Source organism: Chelon labrosus (genome assembly GCF_963514085.1).
Source record: "Chelon labrosus genome assembly, chromosome: 15".
In the NCBI taxonomy this organism is placed as follows: Eukaryota; Metazoa; Chordata; class Actinopteri; order Mugiliformes; family Mugilidae; genus Chelon; species Chelon labrosus.
Window position 1 is genome coordinate 9,709,475 of NC_140348.1, and position 23,240 is coordinate 9,732,714.

The following is a 23,240-nucleotide window of genomic DNA, read 5'->3' on the forward strand; positions in this document are numbered from 1 at the left end:
ATAATGAACCACAGATTTCAAAATAAGTACCATATAGACACATAAAATTTATTTATTTTAACATTATTATTATTGAAGTCTATATGAAACTTTGGGTGTTTGTTTAAAATGTCACTGTAGCCAGGTTAAACTTTTTCTACAGCCGATATGCAAATGGTGTTCCCATCACCGTGTTTACTCAGTCACCACTCGCACAAATGAAGGCTCACACAGGAACATAGTACATAAACACAACAGAGATCCACAGATGTGAGTCATAAATTATGAGGTGCACACACCCAGTGAGAACTCCACCCTGGGACAAGCCTGAGTGAAAATTAGACTTTGCTCAGCATGTCCTGACAGCTCTGGTTTCTCTGTGAAATGGGTGGGGAGAGAAAGTATGTGCAGGAGACTAACAGTGGAAAGAAAGGAAAGAAGAAAATGACATGAGGGTGAGACATATAGAGGCGGAAGGAGGAGGACGGACAGAAAGGGAAAGTAAATGAGAGACACTAAAGCAGACAGAGTGGACTTTTACAGTTAGTAATAGAAGGGTTGTCCTTTATTACATTTTTTTACATTACAAAGGTCAGAAACCTGCAGCTGCCAGGTGATCTATTAAACTGACATGTTCATGTAGCACCTCAGTACAATATTTCTCTTTTCCAGACAGAAAAAAATACACATATATAGTGCAAAATCACAAATCAGCATTAGTGTACCAGAAAAGATAGAACATAAGACTTAGTCAAATCACTAAAACCAAAACTATAACCAAAAAAACAAAATAGTTTCAGTCAACTGACTTGCGTCACACTTTACTATTCTTCTTGTTGCTGCGGTATTTGGCTCCATCATCTTGCTGCTGCTGCGTATGTGTGTACTGTGCTGACATCTTCAGTTCACATAAGGAACTTTTTTCATTTGCAATTTTTATATCAAAAACAAAAGTAATGAAAAACATATATTTAGTGGTGATTTAAATATATTCAGATAATGCATTCACCTCATTAATCCTGGCATAGTATTCTCCTTTATATGATTAGCTGCTATTAACAAGAAAAACTATCTCTATCAGAGAGAAGCCAGAATTTTGTGGCATCACCAAGAAAATGGGAACCCCAAGAATAAAAAACATTAAACATTAGCAGCATGAAAAACTAAGAGAGGTAGGCCTGCAGGAGAGCAATAAAGAGGCCTCAAGGCTCAAGAGCTAATTGACTCCTTGCTAATAACATAGCTAATAGCGTAACAGCAGTGGTGTTAGCTAGCAGGCAAGTGGACAGTTTAATATACTACCTTAAATGCCACCTTGTTACAAAGGTTGAATATATTGCTTGCACGTTGAGTGGTCTGTGTGTTCACTGTGTAATGTAAACATCCTCTACTAAAGTTAAGACACTTTACATTATTAGATTCTTGTCCATACCTTCATTCCTCTCTGTAAACACAACTTTCTCTGCCTCCTGGAAGATATCGGTTAACTCAGACTGAATGTTTAGTTTAATGGCATCTTATGAGTTAAACTCAATCAAATTAAAAGTTTGATAAACTTAAGATATTGTGTTGAATGTTTAAACACACACACACACTTCATACAGACTTGCTTTCCTTTTACGTTTTCTCAGTTTAAAGAGTCTCACAACTTCAGCTGTTGGTTTTTCAAACACCAGCTGGGGGTGATCAGCCCCCGCTGTGTGTCCTACAAGTCCTTGATCCATAACCACCTTGGTGCTTTTTTCAGGAAACTTCAGCCTGTGTCCATTTCTTCTGCATTCCCCTGTGAGCTCAAAATATTTCACCCTTTTTTCACGGACCACCTCCGTCTTGTCTTCCCATGGAACATTGAGTTTCATTATGTCCACTTCCTGAGAAGAGCCTATTGCCAAGTCTGGCCTGAGTGACATCCTTGCAGTGTGTTGTGGTAACTTCAGCTGCTTCTTTAACTCAACCTCCAGCTGCCAGTTGAAGACATTTTGCAACAAACTCTGTGACTTTGTTAAAGTAAAGGGTATGTGAAAGGGATACTGTCCTTCAACATGGTTGCCATTGCTTCCATTAAAAAAAACCCCAACAACCATGACTTAAGTTAACAGTTTCCATCATCTGATGTCTTCAAACTAAACATAGAAGAGTGTGTGGATAGATTTAACTCTAACAGTAGATGCCAAAAAAATGTCTGCTTATATGAGTAAATTCACATTTATAAGTCCTGAGTAAAAGAAATTTTAATTTGAATCATTTTCATTCATTCATTCATCTTCTATACCCGCTTATTCCTGTTAAGGGTCGCGGGGGTCTGCTGGAGAGTATCCCAGCTGTCATCGGACGAGTCGCCGGTCTATTGCAGGGCTAACACAGAGACAGACAACCATTCACATCACATGCACACCTACGGCCAATTTAGAATCACCAATTAAGCTAATGAGCATGTCTTTGGATGGTGGGAGGAAGCCGGAGTACCTGGAGAGACCCCACGCAGACACAGGGAGAACATGCAAACTCCACACAGAAAAACCCAGGACCTTCTCGCTGTGAGGCATCAGTGCTAACCACCTCGCCACTGTGGTGCCCTGAATCATTTTCCAGTTGATAAAACTAACTGTATATACATAATGTCTTTTGAAAATATGATCTGATTCTAAGTTGTATCACAATAGTCAGATACAGCTACAACTATGACTCCAACTACTTCTAATCAGTACCCAAAGCCCCTAAAACAAAGTCAAAACATAAATAAAATGTAGAAATACATCATAGCACAGAATGCAAATGTAAATACTACTGCAACTACCATACTGCAGTATTTAAATAAGTAAATACTTTATCTTAAGGTGGTCATTATTGGTTTGACTCCTAACAGTTCACCACCAGCATGTGTATCATGGAGTGTCTAATTGTTGACTGGCAAAGATAAGAAATTCAACTCATAATGTGTGATTCCCTATGACGACCCAAAATAGACACCTCTAGAGTGTGTTAAGAAATGCACAATGAGATTTTGTCATCCAGTTTCAGATTAGCTAACTACACTTTTGGAGACGTGATGGTAGTTCACTTCCCGTGCAAAGTGGAAAAGACTCATACATGCTGCATCACCACACCTCCGGCTGGATGGGTTTATCAGAAAACACATCAGCTCCTTCAGGGTAGTTCCTGCTGAACTTTTAACCACATCGATGAAAAGCCAGACTGATTCATATCTTTCAAAAACTCGTATTGGGAAGATCTTTAGTGTTGTAACATTAGCGTCGAGGCTTGATGATGAGTTCAGACGTTTTATATAAAAATAGGAATATTGCAGTGCCAGACTTTAAAAAAAAAGGTTTTGCATTCAATATATTTAAGTAACTTTTCATCCTCTTATCTCATTGTGACTGCATAACCTGGGAAACATCTTATGTGTTAATAGATTACTTTATTAATCTGAATGCAAAGTGATTTATGTTGTCAGTTAAATAGAAATATTGTACTTAATGACTCTCCATCATTTGAGACGCTCATAGCTTTATTAGGTCTGTGTTTGCTTGTGTTTTTTCATAATTGCCACTAGATGTCAGGCTTGATCAGTCTATTGTCATCCATGACTCTCTTTCACCTATTCACCTCACTTTTCTACCTTAGCCCCTGTCTGAACTTTTACAGGTGTCTTACAGTAAAGGCCCAGAAAAAGAAAAGTGTGACAATTAAACAACGTAAAGTTTTTGTCAGCTTTTACCCCTAATCTGTGTGTCAAGTGCATTTCAGTAGGAGTTGGTTTCGATCCTCCTCCGAGGTGCTTTCCGCTGAGAAGAAGAGCCAGAAGAACATTGACATGTTCCTCTTCACAAATCTTCTCTAGGGTTCTCCCCGCTGTTCTGCCACCTCATACCAGGACGGGGCGCCGAGGCTTTTGGGGCTCTGATGGAAGGATCTGGGTTCAGAAGTCACTATGAGGGACTGGCCACACTGTCAGAACACAAGAGACATATGACTCTGGAGGACATATAAAGGTATGTATAATGGCTTTTACAATGATGAAAAATACCCGGATTACCGGGAGACAGCCATGTTAATGACAAACATGCCTATGATTGTCACAAACCCTTAATTACGGCTGTAATGTACCCTCTTAAATAGATAAGGAAGCAGTCTTGTGCTGGTACGTACAACCCACCACATGATTTATGAGGTAGACTATAGAAACGTCTGTAAAGCTTTGACATAGTTTGGTTTTATTTTTGTGAAACAGTAAAAGAGGATACAATAAGACATGTGACATAGAGGTTTCTGAATTCTGTTCTTTTTAAAAAAGCACATACGCAGCATGTGCAAATGAAGTAACATCACCGCTAACCAGGAAGAAAAGCTGACATCACCTCTTTTATTTTATTTTTTCAAGGTGACGGTTATTATCGGTCAAAGTGAGTCAGAATCCCATGTTTGCATAAACTTTTAGCAATAGATGACTAGAGAGTGAGTAAAGTTAAACGACATCAACAAAACCCCCTAAAAGTAGATGTTTTATTAGCCAGCTGAGGCAGATGATGCATAAGAAATTTTTATTTTATTGCTGTGTAGTCTTATTTTAATTGAAGACAGGACCCTGTCAGCAAAAGCCCAATCTGCATGATTGTGCTTTTTTGTGTGTGAACACAAGTCATTACATCCTTTTTAGTTTGGGAGTGTTTGTGCTTGACAATAGAGAAGTTGTCAAAATTGTGATATACAGCAATCAGGCATAACATTATGACCACCTTCCTAATATTGTGTAGGTCTCCCTTGTGCCTCCAAAACAGTTGTGACTCATCAGAGAATGGACATGGTCCTTCTGAGGGTGTCCTGTGGATCATCCCACAGATACTTGATCAGTTTGGGATCTAGTGAATTTGGAGGCCAGGTCAACACCTTGTGCTGTTTTTCATGTTTTTTAGTTGTTCCTAAACCGTTTTTTGTGTGTGTGTCTGTGTCAGGCTGCATCCTGCTGTGGATGGCTGCTGCCATCAAGGAGTGTCATTGCTATGGGGTGGGGGTGCCTGGTTTGGTCTAGGTGGGTGGTACATGTCTAAATAACATCCACAAGAATGCCACATCCAAAAGTTTTCCAGCAGAACATTGTATTGTCACATGATGGTTAATGTTATTTACTTCTGTCAGTGGTCATAATGTTGTGACTGATAAGTGTATGTCAGTAACAGTGTTGTCGATATGGAGGAAGTACTCAGATCTTTGACGTCCGTAAAAATATCAAGAAGTGACAGTCCTGCTTTAAAAACATCGCTAGATTATATTATATTGTTAAATTATATTATAAGTATTTTACCTGAAATGTGTACTTAAATATGTCTGTGAGTGTCATGTCTTTATTTATGAATACATTACTACTGCTGATGTAATGACGTGTAATAAGTGTTGGTGGCTGGTTGAGGTGAAGCTAACTACAGTGTATGCATTGGAGCTTTTGCATCATATCTTATAAGCTTATTGTATGTTTTCTGAGTGAAATCTGTTAATGGAATGAAAAGCACTATATTTCCCAATGAACTGCAGTGAAGAAGATATATGAAGTGGAATAAAAAAGAAATTACTTAAAATACAGGCTCCTTAGATTTGTCCATATGAACAGTCATTAGTGTACTTGGGTACATTCCACTATAGCACAAAATTAGAGTTAAAACCATCCAAGAAAACCACCAAGAATCTACATTTGTGCCGCTGTAACTGTATCGTAGTGGCACGTTTAGAGTAATGGTGTTTTAATATGTGAAAGCAAAGGTTTTATTTTAAAAATTTGATGGAAGTGCCAAGCTCAACCTAATTTGAATATAAGTACTAAAACATCAGCAGGACTGCAGTCTGTTGATCCTATACAGCAGATTTAATGTCGGATGAGTTTCTTAAAAGATCCCCTCACACTCAGAAACACTGAATGTTTTTGTTAAACTCTTCTCAACACATGTAACCGCAGCATTGTACTGTTATGGAAGGTTTGGACAGCCGGGAACTAATAGGATTGCTCATACTTGAACCACCTGGTGATTTGGAGCAGCGGAGTGGGTCAATTGTCTCTTCTGGGGTTTTCCATGTGCTGATGACTGTGCCCCTTTACTTTCATTGCTTCCACAAGCAGCAGCTAGTATTAATGATTCTGGCCTGTGACTCACACAGCATGTGATCCAACAAAGTACCTTTAAAAAATTTTATAAAGTTAAATCATTTGCATTGTTTATGATAGCCACATCAATAGGGTTTGGCCTTAGTCATCAAATACTTCAGTCATAGATTTGGGAGGCTTCATACTTATTCACTTTGACATACAGTGTGTGCTTAACATCAATTGTGGGGCAAGAGCATGAGCCTTTTAAAGGTAAGGCTGCTTTAGTGAGCTCATCCCTCATGAATGCATGCTGTCAGGTGATTTTTGGAGTTTCTGTTCCCCGCATTAATAGGTAGGTAGGAAACTGAACCATGGTTTACAGTGTTTGGGTGGCATAACACAGCCGTAGGAGTCTTTCCACAGGGAAGAGAAAGGGAAATAGAAAGCGGGGACTGTCACAAGATAATAACAGGTAGATAAGATAAAATACAGTAAATACAAAGTGAAAATACAATATGCGGTTTAGTTAATCTTTAACTAAACTTTAACTAAACATTAACATTAGACTTTTTATGATGAAGGAAGTTACTCAAGTCTTTTAGTTTTTTCTTCTTTTTTATTATTTATTAAAAATGAATCAACATATTAATTGAATGTAGAATTTAACTAATTCATCATACAAAACACCAACTATACTCACTGATTCCAGATTCTCAGATGAAATATTATATTTGTCACCTTTCTCTATTTTATATCATGTAAATTGAATATACTTTTGGTTTCAGACAGTTTGAGACAAAACAAACAATCTGAAGACGTCAGCGTCGGACACTGCTAGATTCTAGACATGAACTTTTGTGTAATTGTGCAGATTATTGAATTATGGAAGTGCATTGCTACTGAAGCGCATTGCTGCCATGCCACAAAACAAACGGATCAGTTTGACAAGAAGCAAGTTTCAAGTTATAATGTGAAACTTGCTACTTTTTATAACATGATAAGTTTCATGTTATATCATGATATCTTGCCATCACATTTTAGTTTTGTCAAGTTGTAAGGATGCAATGGTTCCAGACTGAGAGATTGAAACCACTGAGGGATTAGTCTGCTATGAAATGAGTTTGTCTGAACCAAGCAACAGATGAATGACTATAATGGGCACACTAAAGAATAGGATATGGCAATGAGACAAGTTTGCCATGATACTGTATTTCAATGTGCGTGTGTGCAAGTGTGTGTTGGTGTAGTTTTCATTTGCCAATACCCAAATCATTCTATTTCTTTAACAACAGGGCTTTCATCCCCATACTTATCACGTTATAACGTGATACTGATCTGTTTTTGTTTTTTGTTTTTTTCTGGCATGGCAGCAATGCACTTCCGTAGTCTCACTCGCCCATCACACAAATGCAATTAGTCCATTCATGCCATCTAGATGCATCAGGCCTTTCTGCCTCATCTGTCATTCTCACACATGCAACAGCAACAAGTCAAACCTGCTAGTTGGAAGAAAAACAGAGTTGTGGCTAGGTGTTTGGGTGCATCGTTTACGTTTGGTAAACCGCATTAAAAGAGTTGGTGTGCATTGCCACACACTGGTTTGTCTGAGTTGCTGATAATATAACTAGTTAACCACCATAACCCAGAGGTGCACGAATGTTTGAGTGACATGACACATGTAGTGATCTCTGATAGCCACAGGGGGGTTGGGTGCTGCATATCTGTTATGAAAACCTATTTTGTAAAGCAACAGTTGAAGGCAGACTTCAAGTAACTGATTTCTATTTTATAGAGTTGTGCTTTAGGAAAGTAGGTATAAGGGTTAACTTGGGAGCAATATATGTTTGTTGTTGAGAGAATCTAAATAATCCTGAATAAACATTATTCATTTTTAAGGAAGATTTTAAGGAAGATGTTTTCTTTTTGTGGCACATTTTATTTGTAGCGTTTGGTACAGGAGGTACATTGTAGTTCTTGTCTTGTTTGAAATGCAATGTTATAGGAAAGACGTTATGTTCCTGGGAAATGTTTCACTTCTGCTTTACTTTTTGTTGTCTGTGAGGGCTGGGCATACACATGTGCGTGACAAAAGAAATAATAAAATTAAAATAATACAAAGGAAAGAAAGAAAGAAATCATTGGCCTTGCATGACAGCCCACATCTGCAGATCAGTATCATCAGCGCAACTGCAACATAAGTAAACACATACATGCAGTAGTCAGCCAGTGTACTTCTCATCAAGTGATGAGTTTTTCTTTCGTTTTATGAATCATTTTATCAAGGCTGCTCTCATAGCAGCTTAATGATTTATTTCTGAGGCTGTCTCATGAAATAGAGTATGACGCGACCTGTCTGTCTCCGTCAGTGACGCTCCTTTGTGCTCAGTAGGTGGGATATGCTTTTCAGTATTGACTCAGACAGATACAGCGCCCCTAGCGGCAGTGTACCTGTAACTGCACAGGTTGTGACTGAGTGAGGGAGGAAAATGGGTGGACGGAAAGTCCCCGTGTGGAAATCCCCTTCACTTTTTCCTTTTTTTTGAAAGACTATCGTCTGCGAACGTGTGTAGTCTGTTGAAAGCCTGCTGCAAGCTGCGGGGGCTCCAAAATAGGACTGATACTGAAGGAAAGAGAAGGTTGAATGGCGCCGAGGACCGCTGCGGTGAGGCTGAGTGAAGTGGCTGAGAGAGGACTAGCCTGAGCATCCGGAAGGCTTTGTTATTACCCCGACATATTACACAGGTAAGACACCAGTCCTCCCCTCCTTGCGCCTCCACATGTGGACAACATTTCTCCCCGGTGGGGTGAGACTTGGCGTCCACGTCGCGTTCGGGCCTCGAGTAAAACGTATGATCGTGTTTCTGGGGACATGGAGGAAGCTTGAAGCCTGCTCACGACAGTGGCTTTGACAGCCATTGTTTACAAAGACGTCACCCTCAAGCGGATAACGGGGCATTTAAACAGACGAATGTAACATCTGCGCGGTCACACCGTGTCGATACCTGCGCCGTGAGACGCGATTCAGCGCAACATTGTTTCAAAGGTAGTTGTCATTGGAATTACGTAAGCCTTTAACGTCAGCAAAGTCCTGTTATTGTGTATTTTTCGTGTGTGTAGCCAGCCATCCTAAACCCAGCGTCCACCTCTGGGTCTGCTGCCTGAACTCTGCTCTGTGTTGCTCAACACCACCAGTGATCGGTGGCAACACTGGCGTCCAGGTGTCTGTTGTCTGGACCCTCAGTGACTGACTAGCCCCCCTTTAGCATGGCCTAGTCTGTTGTTGCACCTGCTGCTGTTTGGGTAGTAAACGCACAGAGGCCACTAGAAGCTCAGTGTTCAGGTGTATCAACTCACTGACTAGCAGCTCTCTACCATATGGAGAGGAAGTTTAAAAGTCAGCACAACTTCAGGCCTACTTGCTGACCATCACTTTTCTACTTCCTGTAAACTCATAATGCGCAGACACACTGTTCGCTTTTGGGTGTTCCTTTAAAACCTTGAGTTGCACAACCTTCAAATGTAAAGTAGAATTAAAGTTGGTGTCCTCCAGATCAGGAAATGTTCCAAACTTCAGGTTGTATTTTTATTCAGAAGACACTTTTGTGCAGCTGCTTATGTAAAGATAACTTAAAGCAATGATTTGAAACTTTCCAGAGAAATCCAGAGTCTGTGGAGATTCTCGGTCATCCAAAACTGAAACAAAGGGCTGAACTGAAGAAGCCACTGGGATTAGTGGAAAACGTCTTCAGGAAAACTCCAACAAAATGTCTGCACATGAGTTGTACTTTTTCCAAAGATTCCTCGCCTTTAAACAAAGACTGCCGACAGTTTTGGTGAGGGGGCAGACCTTGCGACCTTCCCAGCAGCCTGGGAAGCCCTGGGTGGCCTTCACTTAAAAGTCTGGAAAACACCACTGGGACACTGTGTTGGGGGAAACTCTCAAAAGCCATCAAGACAAAAAGGAGAATTAAAAGAACAAACAGGACTACAGAGGGGTCTTTGTGTACTTTATTCAGTTTGGCCTGGCAGAATCTCAGCAAACAGCCTTTGTGATGGGTGGTTTCCCAAACAAAACTGTAAATTAAGTTGTGTCTTGAGTCTCAATTAATAAGGACGGGGAATCTCCACTGAAAAATTCCCATCAGTTTGTTTCTACTGTACTTTGCTTTGAAATAACACTGTCCTCTTGTCTCCATCCAGATTCCACGTTGTTCGGTCATCAGCGGTTGGTGCCTCCTCCTCCTCCTTCTCCTCCTCCTCCTCCTCGCTCCTCTTCCTCCCCTTCTTCCATCCACCGGTCCACCAGTCCGCCATGTCGCAGGGTCAGAATTTCCTCCCAAAGTTCCTCTTTGTCTCTAACCTGCTGAAGGCAGTGAAGATCCGTCAGCGAGTGCCCAACGACGTGGTGAAGCCATCAGCCGGTGGCGGCCTCATGCACCACCTGCGGGGGATGCACCGTTACACGCTGGAGATGATCGCAATGAACCACTTCCCCCAGGCTTTCAGGGAGGTAGTGCAGGCCGCCATCCTGGACCGAACCATGCAGGCCTCATTGGAGCAGGAGAAGAAGCTCAACTGGTGTCGGGAGTTGAAGAAGATGGTGCCTTTACGCACCAATGGTAAGAAAGATTTGGTTTAGGAGCTGTACTTGATGGAGTTTTCAGTAGACCAGATTTCTTGTGTGAACCTCTCTGAAGTTGGGACTGTGTTGTTGAGTTTATTTTGTGTGTTCTAGCTTTAATTTCTTTGCCTTGATTGGTGTGAATGTTGACATTTAAGACAAAATGGAACAAATTCAGCCGACTTTTCACTGAACTGAATTTTTTTCCCCCTTGATTTTAGGAAATGTAGCGATCTTCATTGCTCTCGACAGAGGTTGTGATTTGCTTTTGTTTCATTTTCTGTGACAGAGAAGGTTCACAATTATGAGTCAGGGCTATTTGATATGTAAATTCTGAGATGTCATTACTCACAAGTAGGGTTACTGTAAATGACATCAGTTTAGGGACGTGGGTTCCGCTTTCACATAGACTCATTTAGCAGCCCCCTTTGGTTTTTACTGTGTTGATCATTTGAGTTCAGAAAGCCCATTGCTAAGTCATGTTTTCTGTTACGTGGATTTTGTAACACAGGAACATCCCAGAGCAGGCAAACATTCAGACCAGGGCCTGATTACTTCTGATCACAGCTCTGTACTGGGAAATTCTCTGGTGTCACAAACAGGACTGTTGTTTACTGCTGATGATGTTCCAGACCCGAATATTTCCACAGCTTCTGAATTGATAGCATTAGGGGCAAGTCTCCTGTTTTTCTGTGTAGGCGTGTGTGTGTTTAAGAAGGGTTAATGTCAGTGGGTCTAAAAAGAAATGTCACATGTCAATACCTTAAGTTTCTGGTCTGCCTAACAAAGGTCAACTCATTAGACCTTGTTCTAGTTCTGTGCCTCTGCCGGACTTTTATTTAAATCTATATTGAAGTAACTTACACACATCTGGTGTCTGCATCAGATCTATTTTAGGGTGAAGGGAAAAAACAATCTCTAAAGGGAATCATCAGCTGTAGCGTTCACAAACAAAGGAGGAAGCGGAAACTAATCCGCAATGCAAGTTTTTCTTAAACAAGTGAGTTTCCAGAGGAAGCCATTTGGTTATTTCTCATATGAGCAATTCCTGCATTGATCTTATCTCAGAATTTACTTTGAACAGTTACCGGATTAATGAGGAACTTACTGGATGTTTTTTTTTTTTCTTTTTCGTAAACTCTGAAACTGTTCACCAGTGTCCCTGCCAAATACTGAAGTTAGTAATGACTAAGTTACTGTAGCACTCATCAGTACATCCTTCCTCTTCTGAAAGACCCCTGAATTGGTGACAAACTCTGACTTCTTCTGACTTTTGCTGCCAGTAACTTGGATGGAATTTCCTGGCTTGTGAAGATGATGTCATAACGATGAGACAGAATTTAGAGCCGGAGCGTCTAACTCTGAAGGACCCAGACGTGACTTTGAGCAGAGGACGGACAACACAGATCTCACACACACACACATACACACAGAGGACTGACTGACTGCTGCTGAGTCACTGAAGCTCAGCAGACACACACAGAAAACGTGAGCGAGAAGAAGTCCGTCAGAGATCCATCTTCACGTCGTCGCACAGCTAAATTTACTCATTAACCCCAAAGTCTTCCTCTCAGATCCTCGTCTGTGTCGAAAGAACCATTCAGTTCATTTTAGCTTTCCCGAAACCAGACTTCATTACAAGGCACGACGAAGAAACAGATCTAATAAAAACCAAACAGACTTATAAAACTCCTCAGCAATTAAAATAACAGGGCAATATCCGTTTTCCTGTTCCTAAAGACTTTGTCAGACTTCAGTGTGTCTTCTGTCTTGGACGTCTACGACGCATTCCGAGGGTTTTTCCCAAACAGCATCCCATGTCTGTCATGTGTCCCCATCAGCCAGGATTTGTTCAGCAACAGTACACTGACTCCACATACTGTAGTAGCAGAAATGACACATACAGTACAGTTTTCCAGTGTTCTACCTTACACGTTGAGATTACAGGTTTCACCTTTGGTAGCCGCATTATTTGGTATGAAATTTTCCAATTCTTTTTAGTGCAGACGCAAACATTGTTTTGTCCAGGGTTCAAAAAAGAGAACTCGTAGACATAAAGTGGAGGATGATGTTGGACACAAACCTGAAACCTCAACGAGAAACAGAACATTTTAAACTTTTATAGTCACCTGGATGGAAACCAAATAAGGTTAGGTCTGGTCCTACGCGTGTGTGATTTCAGGAAGTGCCCCAGCTTGCCACAGAGGAAGTGTTTATATTTAGACTGATGGGACCTGCCGACCGTCTTTCATCTTTAGTCGCCCGGTTCCTCAGTTCAGGGCCAGAAGTCTGTGTGTTTTTGTGCACAAGAGGAAGTGCATTACGCGTGTGGACGCTTGTGCCTTTTCGCGTATACCTGAGTGTGTATGTATCTCTATTGAGGATGGCTTTTCTTGCAAGAGAGCTGTGCATTTTATGTTTTTATTGAGTGATGCAAGAGCACAGAAACGCAACAACAGCTTGGTTGTCTGAAATAGGATGTTTTTTTTCCTCAAAGTACAGAGAGATATTTTTTGAATGAAAACAACAGTAATCTCACACCTTACATAATGTCAATTTCAGAAATCTGATCACAGCAAGGCAAAGCACATTTAAAATGATTAGTTGTGAGGGTTAACATTTTCTTAGCTTTTCACTTGTTTAAATTTAAGTTCATTCTTGTGACTTGAACCACACTCCTGAAGGTCTTAAAGTTTCGGTTTGATACAGTGATATAATACAGAGAAAGGTGTGTATGCTTTAGTGAGCAACGGCCAGGTGAACATATCGAAATACAATAGAAGAGATAGACAAACATTCACATTACAGCGCATTTGTTTTTGCCGGTGCACATGAGAGCACATGCTATCGTAGTGCTCATTAATCACAGGTTTCATCGAGTGTTGATAGCAGTAGTCAAAGCGATAACATTCCTTCTTGTCCAAGTCACGCCCCTGTGGAAAGTACAGGGACAGCTGAGTAGCATTGATGATTGTGGATCATAGGAGAGGAACACACACACACACACACACACACACACACACACATGCACAAAAGACAGAAGTTAGTTCAGGGAAATTCCTGTGTTTAGTGTGGCAACAGGGTTTTTCAGAGCTGCGCACACACACACACATGAGACAAATATGGGCTCTCCTGTTTCACAATGAGAAAAAGACCCAGCACTGCCAAAGGACACTAAATAAAATCCCAGAGTTTTTAGGCGTTTGTGCTCTCTCACACGCATACAGCGTCTTTTGACCAGTTCTTTATCTTAGAGCAATAAGTAGAATATAGAAGAAGCCATTTTCTGTGACATAAAACCACACAACAAATTTTTGGTGATTCTCTTCAGTGATTTAATTAGTAAAAGATTTTTCAGGGCTGTGTTTCAGGTGAATTGCAGGCCGTTTCTCTTAGGTCACCTGGGTAAAGACTGAGCTTTATGTGTAGCTTGTGCGTGCCGTTGAGACATATAAGGGTCATATAATAGTCTAAACCAGATAGTGTGACAACCGGCCTGGCGGCCTGGAAATCCCCATACTTTTGTTACACTTGTGTGTGTGTGTGTACACAGAACAATTGTCTGTTGTGGATACTGCGTGCACACGCCCATGCACAGTTTTATGTAACTCATGTACAAAATAATATACTAATAATGTATGTGTTTGTTTGCCTCCTCTATGTCTGTCTATAGGAGATGGGAACTGTTTGCTTCATGCAGCCTCTCAGTACATGCTCGGTGTTCAGGACACAGACCTGGTGCTTCGGAAAGCTCTGCATGGTGTTTTGAAAGAGACGGACACTGGTGTCTTTAAAGCTCGGTTCCAGGCAGAGCTGCTCCAGTCCCAGGAGTTCACCCAGACCGGCCTCCGATACACCACCATGGTAAGAAGACTAGACTAGGTCCATGATGAAAGTCTTCTCCATTTATTGCCAGATAATTTCTAGACGGCAGGAGCCTGAGAGTCTGAGTTTAGAACAAAAATATGTGCTGCTTGTTATACAGTAAAATTTGTTTTTTGTGCAAATAAATTCAAATACATGTTTGAGGCTCAGTACAAACCAGTTTGCATACGTTTCCTCATTTTCCTACTTACAAAATATTTAATGGGGAGCTTTTACTCAAACTTAATCCAAGTGTACATAAGTTAATATCCCAACTCTTTGTGCGTGTGTTGTCCCAGAACTGGGAAGAGGAGTGGGAAAAGATTGTGAAGATGGCGTCTCCAGTCTCTAGTAGCAACGGCCTCCAGTTTGACTCTCTGGAGGACATTCACATCTTCGTCCTCTCCAACATTCTCCGCAGACCCATCATCGTCATTGCAGGTACTCACTGCTTTATCATCTCAAAGAAGGTTTATTTCCCCTTGTCAGCCATCAAAGACTCAGCGTTCTTGTATCGACACGTCTGTCAGTGATCGAGAACGTTCCTCCACATTTTGCTCTTGGATGTTTTGAGGTCTTTGTGGTGTTGGATTTCACTGTACCTGTATAATCTGATAAGCAATAAAGAGAGGAAGTTGTGATTTCTAAACTAAATAGAGAATACAAATGTTTTTTAAAGTACAGTAATAATAATTATCCAGTATTGCAATATCCATCTTGAAAACCAGACAAATGTGGATTTGATTTTACCCTGTAACGAGCCAACAATAAAATGTGAAGTAAGATAACAGTGAAGTTATAATTATTTTTTTTAATCCTTCAACAGACCAGGTGGTCAGGAGCATGAAGTCTGGCTCCTCCATCTCTCCTCTAAATGTGGGTGGGATTTATCTGCCTCTACACTGGCCGCCTACAGAGTGCTACAAATACCCAATAGTGCTCGGCTACGACTCCCAGCACTTTGCGCCCCTTATCACCATCAAAGACAGTGGTCCAGGTAGGAAACAAAGGAAACCTGTGTTGTGCAGCTGACAGGGTAAAGAGAGAAGTAAAGAACCCTCGTAATGATTTTGCTTACATGTCTTGATCTGAATTTTCAGAGATCCGAGCGGTACCGCTAATCAACCCAAGAAGGGTGGGCTTTGAGGAGCTGAAGGTTCACTTTCTGATGGAGAGGGAACAGCAGCAGAAAGAGAGGCTGCTCAAAGACTACCTGGACCTGTTAGAGATCCCTGTCATAGGCTTGGGCCACGACACTACACGGATCATGAAAGCTGCACGGTACTTATAAATTATAAGATCTGTCCCCTGAAATAGAATAGAAAAAGTAAAAGATTGAAATTGCAGTCGTAACTCTTGGCCACGGTGTTAAATCCGGTTTTGCGCACTGCATCTCGGGATTGCAAAACTTTTTGGTTGATGATCAGTTCATTGTAGTTCAGTTAGCTTAACTTCCCAAAACACTGGCAGCACACTGTCAGTAGCTGTATTAACTTTGAATTTAACTACTCTATATGTCTCTGTCTTAAGGCTGGATGAGGGAAACCTTCCTGAAGATATGAACCTGATGGAGGACTACCTGCAGCTTGTCAACCATGAGTACCAGCGCTGGCAGGAGGACAAGGAGCAAGCATGGGCCGCCCAGCCGCAGCGCCCACCTCCCTTCTCTGTCTCTCAGCTGTCCCTCATTGAGATCCGCTGTGCCACACCACGATGCACCTTCTATGTCTCTGTGGACACGCAGCCTCATTGCCACGAATGCTTTGAGAAGCGACAGGCCACGACAGGTGGAGGAGCAAGGATAGAAGGGGTAGTTCAAGCCAAGGGAGGAGGTGTACAAGGTGGAGTAGGAGTGATAGGGGGATCAGAGACTGAAGTGAGCTCCAGAGGAGCCCGAAGCAGCAGCCCCCCATGCTCTTCGTCTGGGAGAGGGGTAGTGTTATCCAGTCCCCGCTCGGCCCCACCCACCGCTCCCAGCCTCAGCCTATACAGTGAAACTCATGCCATGAAGTGTAAGACACCCGGCTGCCTGTTCACCCTCAGTGTGGAGCATGATGGACTTTGTGAGCGCTGCTTTAACGCCAGACAAAACCATGGACCCCCTGGTGCTGGAACGGCTGCTACAGGACTCCCAGGCCCCATTGCGGGGCCTGTCGCACCCCACCCGGCCCAGGGCTCCGGCTGGACCCAGTGGGGGGGCTGCGAGACAGAGACAGAGCGATGCAGCATGTGCAGACAGGAGGCATTCAGGATATTCAATGGCCTGTGTCCACCCTGCATGCAGAGACAGCAGGCTCCAGAGAAGGGAGAGCCACAGCAGAGCAACCCCAGGACTGAAGCCTCGTCTTCGGCATGGAGCCAGGCCAGGGACACTGAGCGGCCGTGCCTCACCCTAACCCTAGGGCACGCCTCAGCCTGGCAGACCCCTCTGGCCCGGCCATGTAAAAGATCTGGCTGCCAATTCTTTGGGACGCCAGAGAAGTTGGGTTTCTGCACTATTTGCTATGTAGACTATCAGACCAACCACCGTAAGTCCTGAAACTAAACTGGAATACTTCTATCATTTTACAGGGTTTTCGCATATGTTTTAAATCTATCAAATTATTGTATTAATCTGTGTCGTCTGAGATGTCAGATCAAATGGGATATTGAGTATGTTGCCCTTTGTCTATTCCAGACCTGACTCCACCTCCTCCTCCGGTTCAGAGCCGGCACGGTTTGGAGACAGGCTTTCAAAATGCCTCACGGTGTCGTGGGCCTGGATGTGGTGCAGTTGGCAAAGTAATGCTGGAGGGCTACTGCGATAAGTGTTATGTCAAAGAGCAAAGTGCACGGCTTAACCAAGTGGCACATCGCACACCACACTCCCCACCTCCGGTCATGGTAGGTTTCTGCCACACCGTCTTAACTCCTGCTTTTGTTTGTCTCATTCTACTTTTGTCCTCTTACTTCTTATCTGACCATCTTCAAAAAGACTTCCGACCCTCAGTTGCTAATTAACCTTTCTCTTTTTTGTCCTCTTTGTTCCTCATCTGTACAAAAAGCGGGACAGAGCAGCAAAACCCAGATCTTCGCAACAATCCCAGACGCAGACCCAGACTCAGTGCAGGCGGAGTGGCTGCAGTAATGTCTCCCCGGGCTGCACAGACCTCTGCCCAGAGTGCCACACGCGTGGCCAAGGCAGAGAAGCAGGCAGGAGGGCGCAGGCGCCCAAAGAGAAGTCTAAGCAGCGGTGCAGGACGCAAGGCTGCGACCACTACGCTAACCAAGAGAAACAGGGCTACTGTAACGAGTGCGACCACTTCAAACAGATTTATCGCGGCTGATCCCATACTCACCCAGACACACGATGAAGACACATCGCTAGCACGCTAGAGCCGCCGCCCTGCTGTGGGCCCCCCATGCCAGTCAATGCACCTCTGATACTAACTAACCAACTAACTAACTAGCTAGTGACTAACTAGTAACCTTATGGCCTGAAAATCAAACCCCCCATGTAGAATGTGAAGAGAGAGTGTGTGTACGTGGGGGGGGGTTGAGTGTGTGTGTGTGTGTGTGTTCGCAGTAGACATGGCCTCCACAATACCTCTTTGTGCAATTATTATCATCTGACGTGCCCCGTGCACTTACACGGTGAGAGGTTTGGCTAACATGTCAGAGCAACTGACTTAACTCTTGTGTACAATATGTATTTAGAGGTACGTAGTGAATCGTGCCGGACAAAATGATTGTATGTTGACATAACAAGAAGCATCTGACATTGCTTTCTAGACCACAGCCAAGGATTTATACCCCCCGTCTGTCTGTCTGTCTTAACCTATCTGTGTATCTGTCTGCCTGTCTGTCTAGCATTTGCTCTGCAGAGTGAGGGATGCAGTAGTTGGGCAAGCCCAGCAACAAATCTGCGGGAGCAGAAAGCGAACGTTCTCCAAAATCATTTATGTCCTCCCAAAATAGACAAAGATTTGCCAAAAGAGGCTCTTGCAATCAATATTGTAAAATGATCAAAAATTGATTTCTTCCATTAGTCAGTTAATAGAAGTGTTTACTCATCTGTTTTATGAAGTCAACAATGTAAATTGATGCAGAACGTAAAAACAAACCATGCGTCTAAATGGTGCAAGACAGACAGGGCAGGCCCCTGCTAGTTCTGGTGCTACATGTACAGAAATACAAGCCTCTCCATTGTAGCCAACATACTGGTGGTGTTCGGACAGAAGGCAGAGAACACAGAAGAGACAGGACTCATTCTCTTTCTATTCCTCCTTTTCCTTCCTCTTATTTCCCCCTTTCTCCAAAACAAATCTGTTGCCTTGGACGTTGTTTTCCTGTTTACTTACCACTTAAGCACCTAGAAACGCATAGACATGCGCACACATACCTACACACGCACGCACAAATGTAGTTTTGCCGGTTCTGTCAAAATGGGATTGCCATCTGTAGAGAGAACAGAAAATGAAGAAGAGGGTGAGGTCTGGAGAATCATCCACCTGACCACAACATATGCACGCACATGCACACACAGCTCTGTGAGATTGTAAGACCCACCCCTGCCTGAGGTGACGCGTAGGTAAACAAACACATTGACAAACGCATTCCTCTCCGCTCCACCCCACTGGATGTGCCAAGGCGACAATTTCAAAACTTCAGAGAGCAATCCCATTGCCTGCTTTGGCTAATCTTGTTTATCTGAATGTGTTTTGTGCTGCCTTTACAGCAGCACACTATTGGGGCTGATCCTCGATAAGTTTTTGCCTTTAAGTAGTGATTGAAATTTTATGGACCAGAGGGGCCTGATCAGTGATTATGGATCAGTGCTCCCACCTATAAAATACTGAATATGGATCTCAGTCCATATTGTAGGACCTTCCAACCCGATGCCTCATCTCCAACACACACACACACACACACACACAAAAACGCATGCAAGTGTGCGTCTGGAATACACAAAAAAACTGACATTCCTATTTTGCTTTTTGTTTTGTTTTTTGTTTTGGAATTTTTTATTGTATTTTGATATATTTGGTTTTGTTTCTGCCAAAAAAAAAAAAAAAAATGTGCCATCAATTGCCAAACAGTTGTTGTTACCTCCTTACAAATGGCCAGCCTGGACCATTCTAAACTAACTAGGCTGCCACAGATAGACATCTCCAATTCTGTGAAACCACATACAAGACATTATCAAAATCTTAAAAATCCCCGAACGGACACCATCTTTCCATGAGTGTCGTTTTTTTATGCAAATTCGAAGAAATATTTATCTATAGAGCTAATGTGAATTATAAAATGTGTCTGAGATGCGATATCAACTGCGAGTTAATTCCCCCATACTTCTGCTGAATCCCTTCTCTGCTGTAGGCAGATGTCAATCTGTGGCTCTAGTTAGAAAAGCATAGACAAACAGGCTCTCGGTCTGCCTTTTCATTCAACTGTATCTGAAGCTGTCAGGCTAGCCCACATGTTGACGGCCTGTACGTAGATCTCTGTGTGCTTTAATCACCTCTAGAGAAACCTTAATCAATTAAAGGCCAATTAGTGGTCAGCTCATCAGGATTCTTCAGTGAGGTGTCCTGACTGAGTTTGACTGGGGGGAGATCATAGAAGTTGCACATGACTTGTCTAAGCTGCTGAGGCATTTAGGAATGGTCTCCGACTTGCATAGGGACATTCCAACAGTAGGACGAGCATTGGCTTAAGAGCAGAAGGTGTAACAAAACATGCAAACGGTGTGGAAGTTTCTTTGTGTGACTTTTTCGACAATAGGGTATTGTATGAAAAAAAAAGCCTGATTTTATTTGTTAAGTATTTATTCATATCAAGATATCTGTATTGTGTGATTCAATAATTATTTATATGTTGTCCTGAAATGAATTATTTTTATTAAGAAATCTGAAATCTGACTCGTGTGATTCTTCTTGTGTTATCAGTTAGTTAGTGTGTGTCTGTGTGTGTGTGTGTATATGTGAGCGCGCTGAATGAGTAGGTGAGAGAGATTATTCATTTTTCATTTTAATTTCAATTTTAAAATACAAAAAAAATTATCACAACAACATGATAATGAAGACTGAATACACTGTAGAACAATGGATTAATGTGATTCAGGGGAAGCCACCCCTGTATAACAATTTAGTGGATCTTAGCTTAGCTTAGCTTAGCTTAGCATAGATTCCAGGCCTCTCAGCAAATCAGATTCTACTTTTGAATGACGAATACAGACTGTCACCTGCTGGTATGGAAAGTTATTTCCTCTTACACAGGTGCAGAATGTACAACGATCAGCCACAGCATTATGACCACCTTGCTCACATCCCAGCAGAACGTTGCACCGTCACAGGATGGTCAATGTTATTCACTTTAACTGGTGTATATGCTAGTAGGCTGTTAGCTGTAGTCTTTGTGGTACGTTCAGACCATCGTTTCGGTCCAGACACAGGCGACATGAGAAGATATCACAAGCTGGCCTTCACCTCCTGTATTTCACTCATGACAGTTTTATGTGTCTGTCATTTTGTGATGGTTAAAGGGTAACGGAGTAGGGAAGAAACCGGAAGATAGAACAAACATGTACATGTAAACCTAATAACCTGACTTCACGGTTTTAGTTAGCTTTAAGGGTTTGGGTAAGGCACCTTGTTGTGATGGTTAACTGAATGCATTATGTCAGTGAATGTCCTCTAACAGACAACCATGCAAATGTGTATGAGTGTGAACTTGTGTGACATTGGTAGCAAAAACATTTTGGCAGATCCTCACCCTCTCACAGAACCTCAAAGGGTAGTTAGAAAGTAGAAATAGCTTTGTGCTTGCATAAAGCTTGGGGTCAGGTGTATAGAAATGCTGGGTTAGGTTAGGGTAAGGGGCTGGAGAATAACTTCATCATCTTCTGTACGCGCTTATTCCTGTTCTGGAGAATAACTTGCTTTAGTTAATGTCCCACAAAAAGATAGCCGTACAGATGTGTTTGTGAGAGAGTAGTGTACATGTGCTATCACAGAATATTCAATATGTAACACAACGTTGTGTGTTACCCTGCAAGCACTTGAACATGCAGCGTGTTTGTGTGTTCTCTGAGACATTGCACTCTTCTTACAGCATTGCCTAAGCGGAGTGTTGCTTAATGCTGTTTCTGCCGAAATGCGCTCGCTCACTGTTAGTAACGAATCCATCTCCAGTGTAGGAAGTACGGTGGGTGCTGCAAGAAGCATCTGATAACTGATTACCGAGGCCTGGTTTAGATGTGGCAGAGTGCTCTATTTTCCCATATGCTCAACTGGGTTAGCTATTTTTTTCTTCTTCTTCTCTCCGCCTCTGTTATTCTTTTTGCTTTTGTCATGTCAAAGATTTCCATGCGACAAAAAAAAAAAAAAGTTTAAATGTTGAGGTTTTTCTACGGTGCTTTTTTTTTTGACACTTTTCAGTTGTTTCCAGACTGTCGCTGGGGCGTCATGCGTTAGAAAAAAAATAAGGGAGCCCCCACCCTCACATAAAAATACACAGCTGACTCGGGAGGAGTGGATCATGCGGTGGGAGGGGGGAGTTTGGAGTGAGGGGAGCTATGGCAGTTACAGGTGGGGAATTGGTGATGATTATATATGGCAGGGCAGAGGTGACATTTAACAAGTGTGGGACAGCAGGTTTATGCGTGGGCAAGAGATTTGTAGGCTGATGTGGTTTCCTGGAAATACCCGAGCATGCAAACGCTCTTGTACAACAATTCTTCTGCAGGCAAGCACTGTTTCACTTAAGGTATGAGTGTCTTCACTGGTTTGATGCAGTAAACCTTTCTGTGCATATTTACATAATTCTTTGAAATCTGTGAAGCTGACAGGTTAGACTTTACAAGAGGCCTAATTTTATTACCAAACCCTGTTTGAGAGACGCTTGCAAGTTCACTTGATTTCTAACTTGAAATTCCAATGTTTGTAGCATAAAGAGCAACGTTACTGGTTCAAACCTGTTTTTGGGCCCATCTTGACGCAGTTTATCAAAATAAATGAAACTGAAATGTGGTACTTTAAAATAGTTCTGAAACTTTAGCTGTAGAAATCCCCCCCCCCCCCCCCCCAAAAAAAAAAAAAAAAAATTGCAATGAAAGTGGAGCTTTGTGGCATCTGTGGTCCCTCCAGTTGATAAAAGCAGCCTTGATACAGGGGACTTTAAGTTTTTAAATATCTAACCACAATCACACCTTGAACAAGAAGGTGTTCACCTTGATGTTCTGCAGCTTCACTGTGCCAAAGTGCAGCAGCAAGAGAACCAGCTGATTTGAAATCCCAAACTATGTGTTTAAGCTGTCAACAATAAACTGTGAATGAAAATGTCAAACCCAGATTACAGCACAATGTCTGTTTCATGAATGGATCTGCTGAACTCTGACTCACTGCCTGTTCTGTTGAAATTTGGAATGTCGCAAAAATCAAAAGTACAGCCGAGGCTCATTCAACAGGAAGTTATCTGTTATTGTGCAATAGGAAGAGGGTGTATCCATGGTTACCTTTGTCCGACCCTTTTTTGTTAGCAGCAAACATGCCGTATACTTTTCCATTGAACCTCCCCTGGGTCTATATCATTTTTTTGCCTGGAACTTGACACAGCTTCCACATTTGGGTCATGGACAGCTCAAAATATAAAATACACACTGTGCTTCATGTGGCTTTTTGGGAGTCTTTGTCTGATTATGAGCCTCACTCTCAGTTC

General features: G+C 42.2%; 1 protein-coding gene across 1 annotated transcript; it reads left to right on the forward strand.

Moving 5' to 3' along the window:
- Nucleotides 1-8,541: 8,541 nt before the first annotated feature.
- Nucleotides 8,542-20,473, forward strand: tnfaip3 (tumor necrosis factor, alpha-induced protein 3). Its single transcript, XM_084561549.1, has 9 exons — nt 8,542-8,800; nt 10,259-10,677; nt 14,353-14,543; nt 14,843-14,984; nt 15,370-15,540; nt 15,644-15,824; nt 16,074-17,071; nt 17,221-17,426; nt 17,588-20,473. Exons 2-9 carry the CDS (start codon nt 10,371-10,373, stop codon nt 17,867-17,869), a joined length of 2,478 nt encoding a protein of 825 aa, XP_084417675.1. The 5' UTR covers nt 8,542-8,800; nt 10,259-10,370; the 3' UTR covers nt 17,870-20,473.
- The last annotated feature ends 2,767 nt before the right edge of the window (nt 20,474-23,240 follow it).